General features: G+C 36.7%; 1 protein-coding gene across 1 annotated transcript in view; it reads left to right on the top strand.

Annotated features, from left to right (window-relative positions):
* Nucleotides 1-16,526, top strand: part of LOC149448868 (uncharacterized) — a 41,230-nt gene extending 24,704 nt beyond the window's left edge. Inside the window, exons 13-27 of the mRNA XM_089694135.1 lie at nt 169-222; nt 330-383; nt 552-596; nt 862-915; nt 1,461-1,514; nt 2,362-2,415; nt 4,118-4,189; nt 6,833-6,868; nt 8,672-8,716; nt 10,066-10,098; nt 10,193-10,339; nt 11,220-11,396; nt 13,122-13,212; nt 13,408-13,485; nt 14,187-16,526. Of these exons, the coding sequence (XP_089550261.1) occupies nt 169-222; nt 330-383; nt 552-596; nt 862-915; nt 1,461-1,514; nt 2,362-2,415; nt 4,118-4,189; nt 6,833-6,868; nt 8,672-8,716; nt 10,066-10,098; nt 10,193-10,339; nt 11,220-11,396; nt 13,122-13,212; nt 13,408-13,485; nt 14,187-14,362 (1,170 nt within the window). The 3' untranslated portion in view covers nt 14,363-16,526. The remainder of the gene's footprint in view (nt 1-168; nt 223-329; nt 384-551; nt 597-861; nt 916-1,460; nt 1,515-2,361; nt 2,416-4,117; nt 4,190-6,832; nt 6,869-8,671; nt 8,717-10,065; nt 10,099-10,192; nt 10,340-11,219; nt 11,397-13,121; nt 13,213-13,407; nt 13,486-14,186) is intronic.
* Nucleotides 16,527-17,766: the final 1,240 nt, after the last annotated feature.

Below are 17,766 nucleotides of genomic sequence, written 5' to 3' on the forward strand. Positions count from 1 at the left end.
GTATAATTAAAATAGTGGTACCTGAGGTAGCTTGCACTCCTGCTCCCCTCTAGGTATGTCACTGACACAAAATAATGGTTCAAGTTTATATGAAATGTTTTAAAAGAATGTTTAATGTAAAGTAGAAGCAAATTTTATTTAAATATAACTATCCACTTAAATTTGTAGGGTGATGATGGTTTCCCTGGAGCTGAAGGCCGTTCTGGCAAACAAGGAGGAAAGGTATTGTTGGATCAATTACCATCAGTACATCTAAAAAAAACCCAAAACTGTATGTATACACTTATGAGTGTCATGTTAAAAAACAAATTCTCTTCTCTTTACTTTAGGGAGGTGTTGGTGACCCAGGAGAACCGGGATTTGTAGGGAGCAAAGGGGAACCTGTAAGTGTGGATTTTAAAGATTATTCTATCTATCTATCTATCTATCTATCTATCTATCTATCTATCTATCTATCCAACTATCATCTATCCATCTAACTCTGTATAACTCTATGGGTTTATTGATAGCACCTAAGCCAACTAATTTACCCTATTCATTTGTTTTTGTAGGGCTTAATAGGCCCAAAAGGTCTGAGAGGTACACAAGGACCTCAGGTACAGTATAATCTATAGATAAGAGTAGTTTCTTATATTGGTGCTCAGAAACAAATAAAGTTGTAGCACAGACGACACAATATTATGATGTTATGCCTGTGATGGCACATTGGGAGTTTTTACACATTTCTATGTGTGGGGAAGATTTCAATGGCTTCAAATAAAATTTGTGCCATTCACTTCCTCTAATGTCTGTGTTCACCTCATCATTATTTATAACACATTTTTAAGATTACATTTCTAATTTACAGTTGTATTTTTACAGGGAATAATTGGTGATCCAGGTTTGCCAGGACGTGATGGTGATGATGGAATTGAAGTAAGACATTACTGGCTACAAATTTTATTACTTGACTGTATTAAGGGCAAGTAGATTTCATGTTAGTTGCCATATATTATTATATTTTTTGTAAGAGAGACAAGGCTTGTTGCTTTATAACTGAAAACATACTTACATTTTGTTAATTAAAACTAGGAACGGACTTGAAACTGATAACTCAAGAAATTAGAAAACTTGTAAACCTTACTTTCAAAAATACTTTTTTGTTTACCTTGTTCAGTCCCTATTTTTCTTTTTACTCAGTGGAGTGATAGGCCACAAATTTGAATGAACATGATGAGCTATGTATTGTATATTTTTCCCATTGGTAGAGGCCTTGACTATAGAAAGAATACCAAACAAATAACTGATGATGGATACCTTTACAAGTTCCTTTTTTCTGAAAAGGTCTAGTGTAGACATGTTGTATAATGTATTCTCTACCATACAATTATAAACTGTATGAATAATGATAATGTGTCTTTCAAAATTTGGCAATAATTTGATATGTACATTTTTAAAGTTATTATTTTGTTGTGCCATAGGCATATCAAGGTCCTCAGGGTGGAGAAGGACGCCGTGGAGGTTTGGGAATTAAGGTAAACATTTTGTAGAATAAAAATACAGGTAGTTTTTAAGAACTAAAAGTGTAGCAGCCGCGTGGTCTGACTTTTGCCCAAGAATATAAATTTGATAATGCCTGATTTTTTCTCTTCACCTGAATATTGTTTTTTTGCAAATATGAGTAGGGATAGCAACAAACATGAAATATATTAAAATGAATGAAAACTCCTGGAATCAAAGCTTTCAGCTTGATTATTATAGAACTAATTTTAACACTGCCTTTCTTGTTTAAATTTGAGTAAATACAAAAGGGAAACATAATCTACTAGCTTTCTATCACCAATATCACTGAACAGACGAGGTCTTATTGTGTGCCAATCAATTGCTGAGGGTTACTGTATATTGCTAATACACCCCTTTAAGGGAAAATTAATTGCGTGGATCACTTACTGTCTAACTTAGAGCTCTTCAAAAATTGTGAAAGATCAAATCTTTTTTTTTCTTGATTTGAAGAAATTGAGACTGCCAGATTTTCAGTGCTGTTTTGATAAACAGTACTGATAAGGTTAATATATTTTCATTTACTAATGTGTGTTCCACAACTCCTAGAAGACATGCATATTTGGAGTGGATTGAAGAATGTAAAGGACTGTAAAATGAATCAGACTTGATTGATGTAATTATGGGCAATAGTCATAATAAACCTTTTAATTATTTGTTTAGATTTTTATTAAGTTTTAGGTTGTTGAAATGGCTATAGTGAAATGTCTTAGTATGTTGTATTGTTATGCATCTTGATTTTTATATGTAATGTAACTTAATTTTGAAGTTTAATGTCTAGTTGCTTGCAGTGTTAGACACGTATGTGCTCTTATTCTCAAGGGAGAAAAGGGATTTGTGGGAAAACGAGGCCCTGAAGGTCCCCAAGGAAGACCTGTAAGTTATATGTTAAATAACTAAAAACATTGCCTTCTATTTTCTCTCTACCTAACACAGAGATGCAGTCTCAAAGCTATGTTTTCATAAACTGAGCAGTTATACCTTGTTGCTTAGGGTTATACAGTGCTTTTTTTGTAAAGAAGCCCTCATTATATTATGTTAATACTTGGCCCCTCTGCTGTACTAAAGTTTTAAATTTTAAAATGACAGAACTAGTTACTTCTCCAGCATTCAAACCTTATCTTGGGTTATCTGTCCTGGTTGAATGAATCCCCTTACATTGTGTGCAGGCATATCATTATTGGATTGGGAAATTGGGTAAGTGATTGGGAAAGTGCTAGTTACATGAGACAAAGTTGGTGCCTATATTAGAGGTCAGCATAGCAGGTGACTTCAGGAATGTGTGAAGAAGATGAAGCTGACAGCAAGAAACTATTGTGGTAATGTTTTCTCAATTTTACAAATGTTTCAGTTGTCTATCATTTAAAGTTTTCGATCTACTATAATTCAACTTTAACTTCTACTGGCCTCACTATTCTTTGCAAATATTTAATGTTAGTGATTCTAAGTAACACAACTTTTCATACTTCTCTCTACAACCATATAATAAAAGATAAACAAATTGGTCTGGACTAGACCTTCCTAGTCTGCATGCTTGCACTAGGAACAGGGAAGAATTGAAGTTCACTGATCTCTGTCAACTGATCAAAGCAGTTTTCCAGGGATTTCTTTGTTGGCAAGAATGCAGATCTGGATGTGTAGAAGATTTTGGAAATTCTGCTGGGTATAATATCATTAAAAAAAAAGCATGCATGGTACAGTCATCAGCCCAAACACATAGTTAAGGGAATGGTATTGCTCTAACTGATAAAGCGGTTAGCTTAGTGGGCAAGTTAAAAGCATTCTTTGTCAAAAGCAACACCCAAGTCAGATTTAAAAATGTTAGTCTAGACCTAAATAGTGTGATTAGCTCAAAAATAGAGCTGTAAATCTACCCAGCCTTGAAATTATGAAGGTCTAAATACTGTACATAAACTACATTGTTTAGAATGTTTGCTAAACGATATGCTTTTATTCTCTAATTTTGTGCCTAATAACCACCAGCAAGTACACATGGTTTATTCTTCAGTAAAATAACTCAAGAGCTCAAAGCAAGGTATGATTGAAAAATCCAGCTAAAAATATAGAGAGCAAATTAAAAATGGTGGATAACTTATACAGTACATGTGTAATAGGGAGAACTTAACAAAAAAATAAAATGATCATTCCAGCTGCCAATCTGTCCTTCCATATTGTGATAAACCTTTCCATAGCTTTTTGTGATCATGACCCATTGTTAATAGAATAGTTTTCCTCCCTGGCACGGCTTCTTCCTAGCTATACCTAATTCCAGTATGGAAGGACATCTGGGGAAAATCCACTCTACTAGTTAGTTACAGATTCAGCTGACAGCATATAACTTTTCCTGTTGTGCTGATCTTCATGTTAGTCAGTGAGGAAAAACATTGGGGGTTGTTTGGTGTGTGCAAGAATCAGTAGACAGCTGCTTCTTTTACTCTTTGTCATAGCCCTGGATGGTATGGAGTCTAGCAGCAGAGTAGCCCTGATGAAATATATGTTCAATGTAATACAAAGTGCTAGTGTTGTCTAGTACTTATATCATCTTTATCTGAGTGCTGTATTTTTTCCATATATATAGGGGCTAGCAGGAAGAAAAGGAGAAGCTGGTATGCCTGGCCGACCTGGATTTATTGGTCCACCTGGAGCCGCTGTGAGTTTATTCGTCTTGTTTATTAGATGTTTTTTTACAGGGAAATGCTTACAATTTTAAGCAACTCTGTCTTACATTTTCTCATGTACAAGTTTATAAACATATGTTTTCTATATTTTTTAAATATTTGTAAACAATATTTATTTTATAAATAATTATATGACATTCATATTAGGCTGCTGCAAAGAAAGCCCAAAATGGCCTGCAGATTTGTTGATAGCCTGAGTTTAACTGAGATTAAACGAGCTAGCTTTGGGATTCAGCCTGTTTTTCATGGTGACCATTGTCAGTGGGCAGAATTTGATGGGAAAACCAAAAGTTTATGGTTTTCACCTGAATAAAAGATAAAGGGAAACCTTTTCATAGGAATATATAATAAGGTCGAACTGTCTGAGACTTTGAAAATATTTACTTACACTTTTTTTGTTTCTAAGAGGGAGAAAGTGAATTTAAATTTCCCCAAAGGAGACCAGAAATATTTTGCCTTCATACAGTATATACTTTAAAGGTTAACTTCACCTTTATGGAAAACATTTAGTAATGTTCATGTCTTCTGTCCATGTCCCCCAGTGCAGCAACTGCACATGCTCAGTTTAAGGTGAGTTTCTATGCTGAGCATTTCCTCCATATAACATCTGAGCAGCCCATGTGATTATAGAGTCACACATGTGGTAAATGACAGCCCACTCTCTCCCTCCTCCTCCATGCCCACTAGCCAGCTAAACATCTTGATTGATAGAGGCTACGCCTCCCTGTTATTCAAAGACACAGACTGGAGGGGTATGACACAGTCTGTGACTGGCAGAAATCTGCCCACACCGTGTTATTGCCAAAAAATAAAGATTTTAATTGCAATATATATTTGTATGATAATTTAAAATAGTTTATTGGTATTCATTTTTTATTTTACTCTGTATCCCAAAGGCTGTTTTTTTGTAAACATGTGACCAGCAGCAGAGGACTAGAAGCTCCTCCGGCATACTGTATGTTTCCCTGCAGAAAGGCTGGGAAAGAGCTGGGTCATGTGACAGCTGTATATCAATTAGGAAAGAGGTACTTCAATTTTTTTAATTAAAATAATTACAGTGCCATCATCCACACCTAGAAAGAGAATGGATAATGTAAATTAAACATTGTGTTTTGTATCACTTTAAGTTTCAAACAATTTCCATAATTATTTTTGTAATGGAGCTACCGTTACAAAAAGAGACTACACTGATGTATAAGAAGGTACCAATCTTTTAGACACAAGCACGCCTAATTTACAAGCTCTAGAAGGCTAATAATACACATTGGACTAAAAAAATATGAAGAACATATATATTATATTTAGTAGCGAACAGATCGTGATTTTATTCTGCTATTCTGCTCCTGGAATTGTGAAACCTTGCCAAACTGACATGTTCCTAGGCTAGTTGGCACTAAGGGTGTGTCTGCTGGAACATTGCAAAACCCTTTGGCACACCTGCAAGACATCCCTTAGACCTTTTTGATTGGGTGGGGTTCGCTATGCCCTCTCTAACGTTAACAAAGCTGTTGTGTTAGAAGCTCTACGTTTTCTTTTTTACCATTGGAACTGCTGGGATTGCCAAGAATCATGTTAAGAGGCCAGTGATACTTACTTACTAGATTAGACTTATTCTGCTTGTTATCCAAACTCTGCACTGAACCAGACCAGACAAATGCCACTTAAAAATCTTTCACTTTGTAAACCGTTTTAATTTACATTTGTGTATTTCTTGCACCATTTTTCTTATCTTTTCATTAAAATGATACTTTTGTATAAATTGTTAGGCTGAATCTCTGAACGCTCTAACTAAAAATTAATAACTTTTGGCTCTTTGAAGAAGCTCCCATAGCATACTCTGTTACATCCCTGTCTGGGTGTGGCAGACTTTTTTTTTTAAAGTTTTGAATTGTCACAGTGGATGCTGGGAATCATGTGTGTTTCCTTTAAAACTTGGGCAGCTGTTATATTTGTGCATAAAAAAGTTAATTGCTCAGTTAATCTTCCCCAGTGACACTTTCAGTCTGCTGTTGCTTAGATTGGTGTCTCATGAGTGGGAAACTCTCTGCATAGGATGAGGCTGAGTGTGTATTTGTCACAATGGTAATTAAAGTGGAATCAGCTCAGTGAACACAGCATGTAAACTTAAAATATGAAGCACTATATAATCATACCTGCTTAAACTGTATTTGTATTTAGTTACTACCAATCAGGACTGTATGCTACATGCCAGTCAGTACCATACATATGAATAAATCGGAGGTACAAGGTAACTTTCAGCACATTCCAGCATTCTTGCTCAGCACTAACCATCCTAGGGACCCCGCTGGCCTAATCTAGAATTCACAAACCCTAAATCCCAGCACCTGATTCACTTTGAGAGGCTATATTACCCTTAATTTGTTTCTTGTTCCTAATGGTCCAGGTGCTACTGGCTGTTGTCAACAAGAAATCATGTCCATTTTCTCATTCACCACTTCTTTCTCTCTACAAGGTGAGATGCTCGGTATTACCATAGGCCTTACAGGACTCCAGCACACCTTGATATTTTGTGTGAAATGTATTCATTTTATTATAATGAATAATCCATGCTCTCATGTCTGAAATTTATGATGTAAGTTTTTTTTTTTTCACAGGGTCATGTAGGTCTTACTGGTGCTCCAGGGACAAAGGTAGTGTATTCAACATACTCAAAATTCTTCTTATAGGTGTATACAAAGTTTTTTTTTTTCCATTGTGATTGTAGAGGAGTAGCCCATCTCCAACTAAATGTTTTTGTAGTTTGTGATAGAAAAAGGTTAAGTTAAAATTTCTTTTAGGTTTTTTCTATCTCTGTCTGTGACCCTATTAGGGAGATAGAGGTGGCTGTGATTGGGACAGGAAGACACAAACAACAATAAAACACTGTTAGAAGTTATTACTCTTCCCACACTAATAAAAATGTTTTTGTCTGTCTTCCCATCATCCTGACCAGAAGTAAAGGGAAATCTCTCCAATAGGAATGCAGATGGCAGAGCAAAACTGACAATGACATTTTGACTGTAGATGAACTGTTATTGCAGAAATTACTCTTATATGAATCATTTAGTGTGAAAAAAACAGAAGCTACCATTACTGACCTCCTTACTGAAAATGCTAAATGCTTGCCTGTCTTACTGATCCTCTGGATTTCATCATTTTGAGTTGCATAGAACAAGTATGCAAAACTGACTTCACTCTGACTTTCCTGCATGCTTGTTCAGGAGAGTCATTTGAAAAGTATTGAATCTAGAGACATCCAGGTAACTAGCATTTTCACAAGGTCAGCAATCACATCCTCAATATTTCTATCACTACAGGCTCCTTTTATAGGGTCAATGCACAAAAAAAGTGATGTTTCACTTGTAGTAAGATATCTGTACTTGTGTTTATATTACTGATAGTAATAAGTAGGGGTGGAAACACCCCACGGTGAGTGGGAACAAAGCAAACCCAAACACAAATGGACAAAAGCAGAGTCAGAAACTATTAAGGAGAGAGCACAATCTCATGATTACAAAGTACTTGTCATTTACAATTATGTATTCATTTGCAGAACTATAAATATGTAAGCATAGTACATAACTTCATTTTGCAAAAATTAACTGGAGTAAACCATAGGAGCCATGCACACTGCCTTAAAAAAACGTTGCTCCTTAAGGTGTTTAGCATTTTGCCTGTAGAAGCAATTAATGTTATCCTATGTGTTCACGCACATTAGGTTTTTTTGAGGCAGCTCAGCATTTACAGGCAGAAAAAAACCTTCCATTTTGCATTTCTGAGAGCGGTTTTCTGGAGAAAAAATTGCTAAACCCTCCTAAACGCTAGTACAAAAAACACTGAAAATGAGCATTTGTTTTCTTGTGGAGAGCACGGGCACTTATTTAAGTCAGTGTGCACGGACACCTATTGTGCCCCTAATAACAGAGGTATTCTAGCATTCTTCTATCATGTTAAAAGGGAACATTTTCTCAGCAGTGTTGCCTGGCTACATTGGCTGTTGTGGAAAAATCACAGTATTTTCCATCTATACTGAGGTGCTACATAGGTAATTAGCTCAGTGAGTACATTTTACAGGATGATTTTTAAATAATAGGTCCTTGCAACTAGGAAAAATATGGACATTTTCTTATGGTATTGCTGTTATTGATGGTTGGGGGTTCAGGCATAATTATACATGTATTGCATTTTTTAATGATCACATATTGTTTATTTAATAGAAATAGTGCTGCATAATTTTACATGGTTTTGGACTGTTGGAAGAATTCAGTGATGTCTACTAAGAGTGTGCTTATAGTACCGGTACATGTTTTATGACACACTTCTCTGTATATTACTTCTGGAACTTAGCACATTCTCAGATACCAGTAAATAAGAGTAAAAAAATCTGCTACATCCTACAAAAATGTTTCTACACATCTTTGTTTACCTGTTATGGTGTCTTATTCTGTGTACAGGGAAGCACTGGGGTTCAAGGGATCAAAGGTGCAGAAGGACAGAAGGTAATTTGTTTCCTTTCTTTTGTCAGAAGAGAATATTGCTGTGTAAAGTACACTATATACATACACTATATTGTCAAAAGTATTGGGACGCCTGCCTTTACACACACATGTATTTTATTGCCATCCCAGTCATGTCTGTAGGGTTTAAATAATGAGTTGTCCCACTCTTTGTAGCTACAACAGCTTCAACTCTTCTGGGAAGGCTGTCCACGAGGTTTAGGTGTGTCTATGGGAATGTTTGACCATTCTCCCAGAAGTGCAGTTGAGGTCAGGCACTGATGTCAGATGAGAAGGCCCGGCTCGCAGTCCCAAAGGTGTTCTATACGGTTGAGGTCAGGACTCTGTGTAGGCCAGTCAAGTTCCTCCACCCAAAACTCGCTCATCCATGTCTTTATGGACCTTGCTTTGTGCACTGGTGCCCAGTCATGCTGGAACTGTTCCCACAAAGTTGGGAGCATGAAACTGTCCAAAATGTCTTGTTATGCTGAAAAACAACCAAACACCATAATTCCCCATCCACCAAACTTTACACTTGGCACAATGTAGTCAGGCAAGTACCATTCTCCTGGCAACCGCCAAACCCAGACACGTCCTTTGGATTGCCAGACAGAGAACAAGTCTCCACTGCTCTAGAGTCCAGTAGCATTGCACTTGGTGATGTAAGGCATGGATAAAGCTGCTCGGCTATGGAAGCCCATTCCCATGAAGTTCTCTCTGCACTGTTGCTGTGCAATCTGAAGGCCACATGAAGTTTGGAGGTCTTTAGCTATTGACTCTGCAGACAGTTGGTGACTTCTGTGCACTGTGCACTTCAGCATACACTGACCCCCACTCATTTTACGTAGCCTACCACACCACTGAGTAGCAATTGTTCCCAGTTGCATCCACTTTGTTATAATACCACTAACACCATGGGATATTTAGTAGCAAGGAAATTTCATGGATGGACTCATTGCACAGGTGGCAACCTATCACGATACCACGTTTGAGTTCACTGAGCTCCTGAGAGCGACCCATTCTTTCACAAATGTTTGCAGAAGCAGTCTGCATGCCTGGGTGCTTGACTTTTTACACCTCTGGCCATGGAGGTGTTTGGAACACCTGAATCCAATCATTTGGAGGGGTGTCCCAATACGTTTGGCAATATAGTGTATATATATATATATATATATATATATATATATATATATATATATTATAATATACATAGTAATATAAATTAAACAGTATATACACCAACCTTCATAATTTTACAAACATTTTTATATGCTAATGTTTAAATAAGTAGTATTCAACTGAATCTGCGTAAAACTGGTTTTCATTTAAGTGCTACCATTGCATTTTTAAAGGGTGAAAAGGGAGCAAAAGGACCCACAGGCAGAGTAAGTATGATTCATGTGACTACAGTCTGCAGTTGAGAGGTATAGAGTTGTTAATTAAACAATATATAATATATATTAATATTATTTTTTTTAGGCTGGAGACAATGGTCCAGTAGGTCCTGAGGGACTAGTGGGAAGAAGAGGACCTCCAGGAGAAGTTGGCACTCGTGGTCGAGAGGGAGTGCAAGGTCCTATAGGAGATCCTGGAGCTCCTGGAGATATTGGACCAATGGGATCAAGGGTAAAACTTTGCCAAAATATGAATATTAAGCAGACACTGCATTACATACAGAGCACCAATCCTACCAAAATGTTTAAAGTAATAGGCAAATCTGTCAGGCTAACAGAAGTGTATAAGCCAATCTTACTAGCGCTGAGCAAACCCTTTGGCGCTATATAAATACTGTATAATAATAATACTAGCAAAGGCAGACAGCTTGCAGTGCCAGCAGACACATGCACTTATCAACCAAACAAATGTTAATTTATAAATATCACAGGCATGACAGTCTCACTATCAAAGAATGACAGAAGTCATCAGAGCTTTACCTCTTTCAATAAACTAAGAGAAAGTCCCCTTTGCATAGTGAAGAACCTGTTTGCTTTTAGTAAAAGTAATACCATTGTGTCAAAACAAGTTTCATTATCTGATACAGGGGGTGATTTTAATTGCTGCATATTTTGGTGAACTATTTCAGCTACTGTACATACTCTCACCTCCGTTGAAGAAGAGAGTAACCTTAAAGTGCATCAGGATGAGAAAACTATACCCAAATATTTTGATCACTATCTGTTTACGCATCAACTCACATGATTTTTAATGTATTTTATGATGTGTTTAAAATACAATTTGTATTTTATACAGTTATTCATGTGGTAGTTGAAATGCCTAAAAAGTCCTAGTCCATATTGGTTTATTTCTATCTGTATATTAATTTAGAGATGTTGGGATTCAATATGTAAAGCGGGAACACTTAAATTGCTTTACTTACAGTCTGAGATTTTATTCACATGGAGCAGTTCATGGATGAAAATTACAAGCCAACTGGTTGCAAAGCTTTCTATGTACATTGATATCTATAGACTGAATATTCATCAATATAAATATGTTTTGTTCATAGGGGCTATCATTTCCTGCATCCCGTGTTATTGAGGTTTGTCAAAAGCTTGTTCTTGAACAAATGTCTTCATATGCCCAGTCTGTACGGCGACAATGTGCAAGTGTTTGCCCTTTGTATGGTGACGTACCTATGGGAGCTCCAGGACCTGTAGGGCTGCCAGGACCACAAGGAGAACCTGTGAGTGTATCAGAAATAAGGAAAATTAACTTTTCATTATGTACTGTAAATTATCATATAAATTGCTTTCAAATTCTCATTTTCTCAACTTTACCATCTTCACTTCACTGTTTTGTTTTTCAGCTGTGTCACACTGTCCTTTTTCACTTACTTTAGACCATGGGTCTCCAAACATTCTAAACAAAGAGCCAGTTTATTGTCTTTCAGACTTTAGAAGGGCCTGACTGTGGCCAGCCAGAGTGAAAATTTTCCTGGCATCAGTGGGCATAAACATTGCCACATTTGGTATTAGGGGGAGGAATAGTGCCCCACCCTTGGTATCACTGGGAGAAATAGTGTTTCATTGTTGGTATCAGTGGAAGAAATGGTGCCCCTATTGTTGGTGTCAGTTGGCAGAATAGTGTCTTGTATCAGTGGGAGAAACAGTGTCTAGTGTTCCAGATAAAGGCAAGCACAGGGCTGCATCCAGCCCCCAGGCCTCAGTTTGAAGACCACTGCCATAGACTGTTCATTCCTCAGCTGATTCCCTCTACACCTTTCAAGACTCTTATGCTGGAACAAGCACCTTGTAAATTCGTTAACAATATTTCAAGATTTCTATTAGCTTTTAGCCACAGCAGTCTGGGGCATGGGCTATCTACAAAATAGCTGGACCAATCAAAAGACATTTTCAATCAAATACAAACCAAGTTTGCTCATTTGACTTTGAAAAAAATTGTCAGGCAGATCTGAAGTCATACAGTCCATACTTCTATTAAGCAAATTTTACATCACCAAATTCTGTTGGCATCTCAAATGCAGTGGAGAACAACCATATTGTTCAAACACATTGACGGATTGATCAATCATCACTCTTAGAGAGTATCAGAGTATAACTAAAAATGTTTTATATTAATAAACTTGGCAGGGTGACACTAGTAATTAAAGATAGCATATAAACAGATGTATGTTCAAGATAACAGATCAATTGGAATTTAAGCAATTAGATGGATACATATTTACAGTAAGTAATGTACATATAAGTTTACATTTATTCACTTACAAACATTGGGGTTGATTTACTAAAGGCAACTAGAATGTGCACTTTGGAAGTGCAGTGTCACTCTGCAAGCAAGCTGCTTCAGAGCTTAGTAAATGCGGGGAAGCCCTGCAAATTTCCATCATCCAATCATGTGCCAGCAAAAATGCTGTTTTTTTATTTTCATTGGATGTGATTGGGCTTTCTTTTCAAAGCGAAACTTCACCTCATTTACTAAGCTGTGGAGCAACTGCACTTCCAAAGTGCACAGTCTATTTACCTTCAGTAAATCAACCCCACTGTATCTGAGAAAAAAAAATAACTATTACATGCAATGGAAAAATATTAGCTGTAGTATAGGGTAGGATTTAAAGACAGCTCTTTAGAGAAGAAACAAAATTTTACTCTTTAAATGAAACACCCTCAAACAGATACATAATGAGTGATTTTATTAAGGGAAAATCAAAATATTGAGATTAAGGTATTACAGTGCATTTGTGTCTTAGAGCAGAAATATATTAATATTTTTGTTAGCCAATGTCTTTAACATTATGCTAATAATAAACCTTTAATCAAAATTGTGAGGGAATTGCAATTCGCATGCATTAACTCAGCATGGAGTAAAGCATTTTACACAATTTGTTTTATAAATTTGCATTATGGGATATAAACTGAATATTATATATATTTTTTAAAACAATATTTAGGGTAAACCTGGAATCAAAGGTCTAGATGGTGAAGATGGTCCCGAAGGCTTTTATGGTGAACAAGGAGATCTAGGAGCACAAGGACAAATAGGTATTTATTCTTCTAAATGTAAACCATGTTTGTTGTTGGTATAACTGAATACAATCTAAAAAATGCCTTAAGATATAATTTATATCCATTTCATTACACTGACTGTTCCACCATTATTATTTATTTTTACACTGGAAGAAAGACTATAAAATGCTCTAAAAAGATCAGCAGACCTTAAGGTCTTTTGTGTTGTAGGTGAACCTGGGGAGAAAGGAGACCAAGGTCCCAAAGGATATGGGCTCGTTGGATATGATGGCGACACAGGACCAAGAGGTCAGTAATGAAATGCCTCATGACTCTTTTTCAGAAACACAGCTGTGTGAATTGAGATAATGCATATAATGCGTATGTGTTATCATTACTGAAAGCTTTCAGAGCAAGCTTTTCATTTGTTTCACTGCATCTTACAGAGCTCGTTTTCTATAAATTGATTGTAATTTCATGTGTTTGAGTTCTGCGACTATGCCTGCCATTTTGCCATATTGGTTGTTTGAAAGCTTTCATGAACCATTTTTTGTTATAAACACTACCAATACATGCTGCTGCATACAGTATTGTGTGTGTTAGCATGTATTGGTGGGAAACATTGGCTATCAACTAAACATTAAAACACTTAAAAATATGAACGTCTGGTTTCCGCATTATTTCAAATGGTGTTATAAATTATTAAATCTGTGCTGGTTAATTATATGCACCTTGCAATTTCACCTTAAGTGTATACTTTTGTTATTAAAAACTGTGTTTTTTTTTATATATCCAGCCTTCTATTTTCAGATTGCTTAAACGTGTGTAAATGTGTATCACAGCATGCCTAATGGGAAATTCTGCCAGTATGTTTTGGGTTTCGCCAATTACCTACTCCTAATTAGATGTTTCTTGTACAGCTTCATGTGTACTAAAAATAAAATACCAAATAAAATATAATCCACAGATTAAAAAATCAAACTTTATTATGTTTCGCAAATGTATTTCAGGTGAAAAGGGTATACCAGGGCTAGCATTTGATGGAGATCCTGGTCTGATGGGTCCTCGTGGACATAGAGGACAGCTTGGACATAAAGGTTTTACAGGAGTAAGAGGACCACCAGGATCATGTATAACCACTGGCTGTGGAGCTTCCCCTACAACTGAGCCTACAGAAGATTCATAAATAGTATAATTACCATGGAATGGACTTTTAGTGTTGACTCACCCAAGAGATGTTACGTATATACTTTCCATACTGTTTATTTCATAATGAGAGAAAGGCAAAATCATGTGTTACATGTTAAGTTTGTAAATATGTGACCTTATTTGTTGGAAAAGTCTAATAATTGTAATGCATTGAAAATGAATCACCTGCTGTGCATAGAAGATCCTACATGACTTATCACTTGAAGTAATTTATTAAAAAAAACAAAAACAAATACAGTTTGTTTTTACATATAAATAACAGAGACCTTACAAACCCCATGGCACAAGAAATGGATGGGTATTTTTTACCATTATAAGAAGTCCTTATTAATAGGAGTTTTTTTATACTCTTTTATCTCACAGCTGTCTCGAGTTTGCAGTTTGCATGTAGGAACAGGTCAATAAAAATGACGATTTACAGTTAGTTATTGGAGCAGATAAACTGGAATACATTTAAGTTTTTAAGTTTAGAAGCCCAGGAAGTTTATTTGGTAATGATGCCCATTGATAACTCTTGCCTTTTTATAAAAAATTGTATGAAACAGTTTTGTCTGTAGGAAAAGGGTTAAAGAATTGGTTCTGAGCGGTCAACAGAGATGGTCAGATTCAGTGCTGGGATAAGGTCGACAGGTGCTCAGGGCAAAGATGGGAAACTGTGTCCCCCCATAGGCTGGAGAAGAGGATGAGGCCAAATGTGATTTGTTATGTTTGTGGCGTGCAAGCAAATAGTACAGTGAAAAGTTTAAAACAGGTGCACAGATATGTAGAAAAGGAAAAAATGTCCCTGGGTTGCAGGTGTCACTGAAAGGGAAACAATGTGCCTACATCAGTGGTGTCCCTGAAAGGGAAAAAACTGTTCTTAAATTGGTGACATCACTGTAAGGAGGAAAAATGTTCCCCCTTTTGACACCCCCTAGCCCCCCCCCAGTACAGAATGCTCTCCACTCCCTAGCCCTTCAATACTCAGAGCTCCCCCCTTCTCCTACCTCCTCAGAACACAGAGCTCTCCCCTTCTCCTGCTCATACCCCCTCAAGTAAAGCACTCTACCACCCACCATCAGCTATTTACCCAGTCTTGCAGAACACTCTATGCCCAGCCTCCTCTGGAACTGAAGAGGAACTGTCCTTTGAGGCACACTGTCATTTGAAAACACAGAGTCGACACAGGAAGCTGCTGCAATAAGTGACAGCAGCCAACAAAGAATACAGAACTAGTGCCAGAGGTAGGGGTATAGAGTAGCGGTACACTCCGGATGGAAAATGGCCTTCGGACAGGAGTTACACTACAGTCACTCCCTTCTGCTCCTACCTTGTTCCGGCCCTGGTCAGATCATTTAGGCACCTGTAAGATGTGTCCATCCTTAAAGGGATTGCAAAATACATTTATGTCTGCCCCTCTAAAATCATAGTAATATTAAGTTAGAGATTGCAAATTACAGAAGTGTTTGCTTGCCCTGTGTAAAAGGAGACAATAGCCTTATCTACTCCAAAAATATGGCAGATGACATTCCTTAAGAAACTATTCACTATCATGCCCCTTTTTCGCCATTTTTAAAATTATATGAAACCTTATATGATTTCTCAACATTTGTATGTTGTTCACCATATAAAAATGCCTGTAAATAAAGCTTATGAATGTTTTACTCTTACTTTAAAGCACATCTTTTAACTTTAAAATCACTAACTTGCCTAAGGTTCTTTGTTGATGTTCTTTTATGTAATAAAAATTGTTCACACGGATTAAAAACAGTTTGCAGCTACAGCTAAACTGCAAATTTAGATTTAAAAGTAATCTACAGAAATAAATTTTACATACGTTTTCTCTAAGCTGATTGTCATTAAATATACACATTTTTATCCATGCATTAGTTTTTTGAGAATATCAATTTAGGGAGTTTTTCTAAGAAACACCACTTGATGGCAGAATCACATCAGAAAAAGACAGCAACTTTAAGATGCTCTCCTTTGCTGTTTTACAAATAATGTTTGGCTTGTCCACTGTGTGGCAGAAGAATATGATTTAGGAATAAATATGTTTCAATGTATGTCATAAAAATGAAACGTGCATCCTTGCAACTCATCAGGAGTGTGCATTCTGTACTATCAAGGACACTGATAATAAAACGTTTCTGTGATATAAATATTGCAGTTTTCAATCATGATTTCAATCAGTTTTCATTGATTATTCCAAATGACTCCCCAAGGTCACTGGGGTGCACTGACATATGAGTGCATTCACAATTTACAGTATATATATATGCAATTTCTAGCTCACTGCCAAACAGGTTAAATAATAGTAGCGACAGATTCAGCTACCTGTAAAACACTTATAGATGGATTGGAGAAATCTTGTGCATTTTTACCTTTACCCTTTTTTCATAACTGTATCAATTATCATACTTTAAAAAGAGTAGTTTGCATTGCTATGCATATATAACATCTGCTTTTGTTGTAAGTTTATTGCTTATTAACAACATGTTATATTTTGCTGAATTCTTTCAACTGGATTTGTTTCTGACTCTCACGCTAAACATTTTGATGTAGCAAAGCTCAAAAAATAAGCACTTGATTTCTGACGTTTGCAAATATAATATGCTTAGATTTAAAATCGCATATGTTTTGTATTTCAATGTTTTTATTAATTTATAAACAGTTTAAGAAGACAGAAGCAACAAAACATGCCCACGCAGGGGCTATTAATTTCACATAGAAAAAAATAAAAAAACAGTGCTCTAACACCAACAGAGCAAAAGGTGCGCCCACGCAGGGGCTATCAATGGAACATAAATGACAAAAACCTTAGTATAACACCGACAGTAACTCAAACTAAAGGCAGCTATCCACTGCCACACCAAAAACAAACAGAAAGAGAAAAGGAAAGAGGAGTACAAAAGGATAAAGATAACAAGACCAAAAGCAGAGGTCTGAGAATGCCAATACCAAGCAACATCACAACCCCAGACTAGCCAAGGGGAGCGTGGGAAAGGCAGATTGCAACCACGGCTCCCATATTTTCAAGAATTTCCGTTGGGAGTCGTTAAAGATACTCGACATCTGTTCATTTAGCATCATAGCGGTCATACGGTTCCGCACCCTCTGAAGAGGGACAAACGGGCTCTTCCAGGCCTGAGCAATTGTTCTAGTGGCCGACAAAAACAAATAGGATGACAACTTCTGCTGGTGAGCCAAGAGGCCCGATATGGGACAATGAAGCGCCTGGGCCAAACGAGCTGGAACCCAATACCAACCAAACAATACTTTGTATTCCACCTCTAGCGTAATCGTATTAAATGAACATTTAGCTATAAGTGACCAGGCCCTATTCCAGTCCTCCAGATCCACGACTGCCCCCAGGTCGCGCTCCCACTGAGCGACATATGA

This window comes from Staurois parvus, unplaced genomic scaffold, assembly GCF_062004578.1.
Source record: "Staurois parvus isolate SC_StPar_1 unplaced genomic scaffold, SC_StPar_1.0 ptg000652l, whole genome shotgun sequence".
Taxonomy (NCBI): Eukaryota; Metazoa; Chordata; class Amphibia; order Anura; family Ranidae; genus Staurois; species Staurois parvus.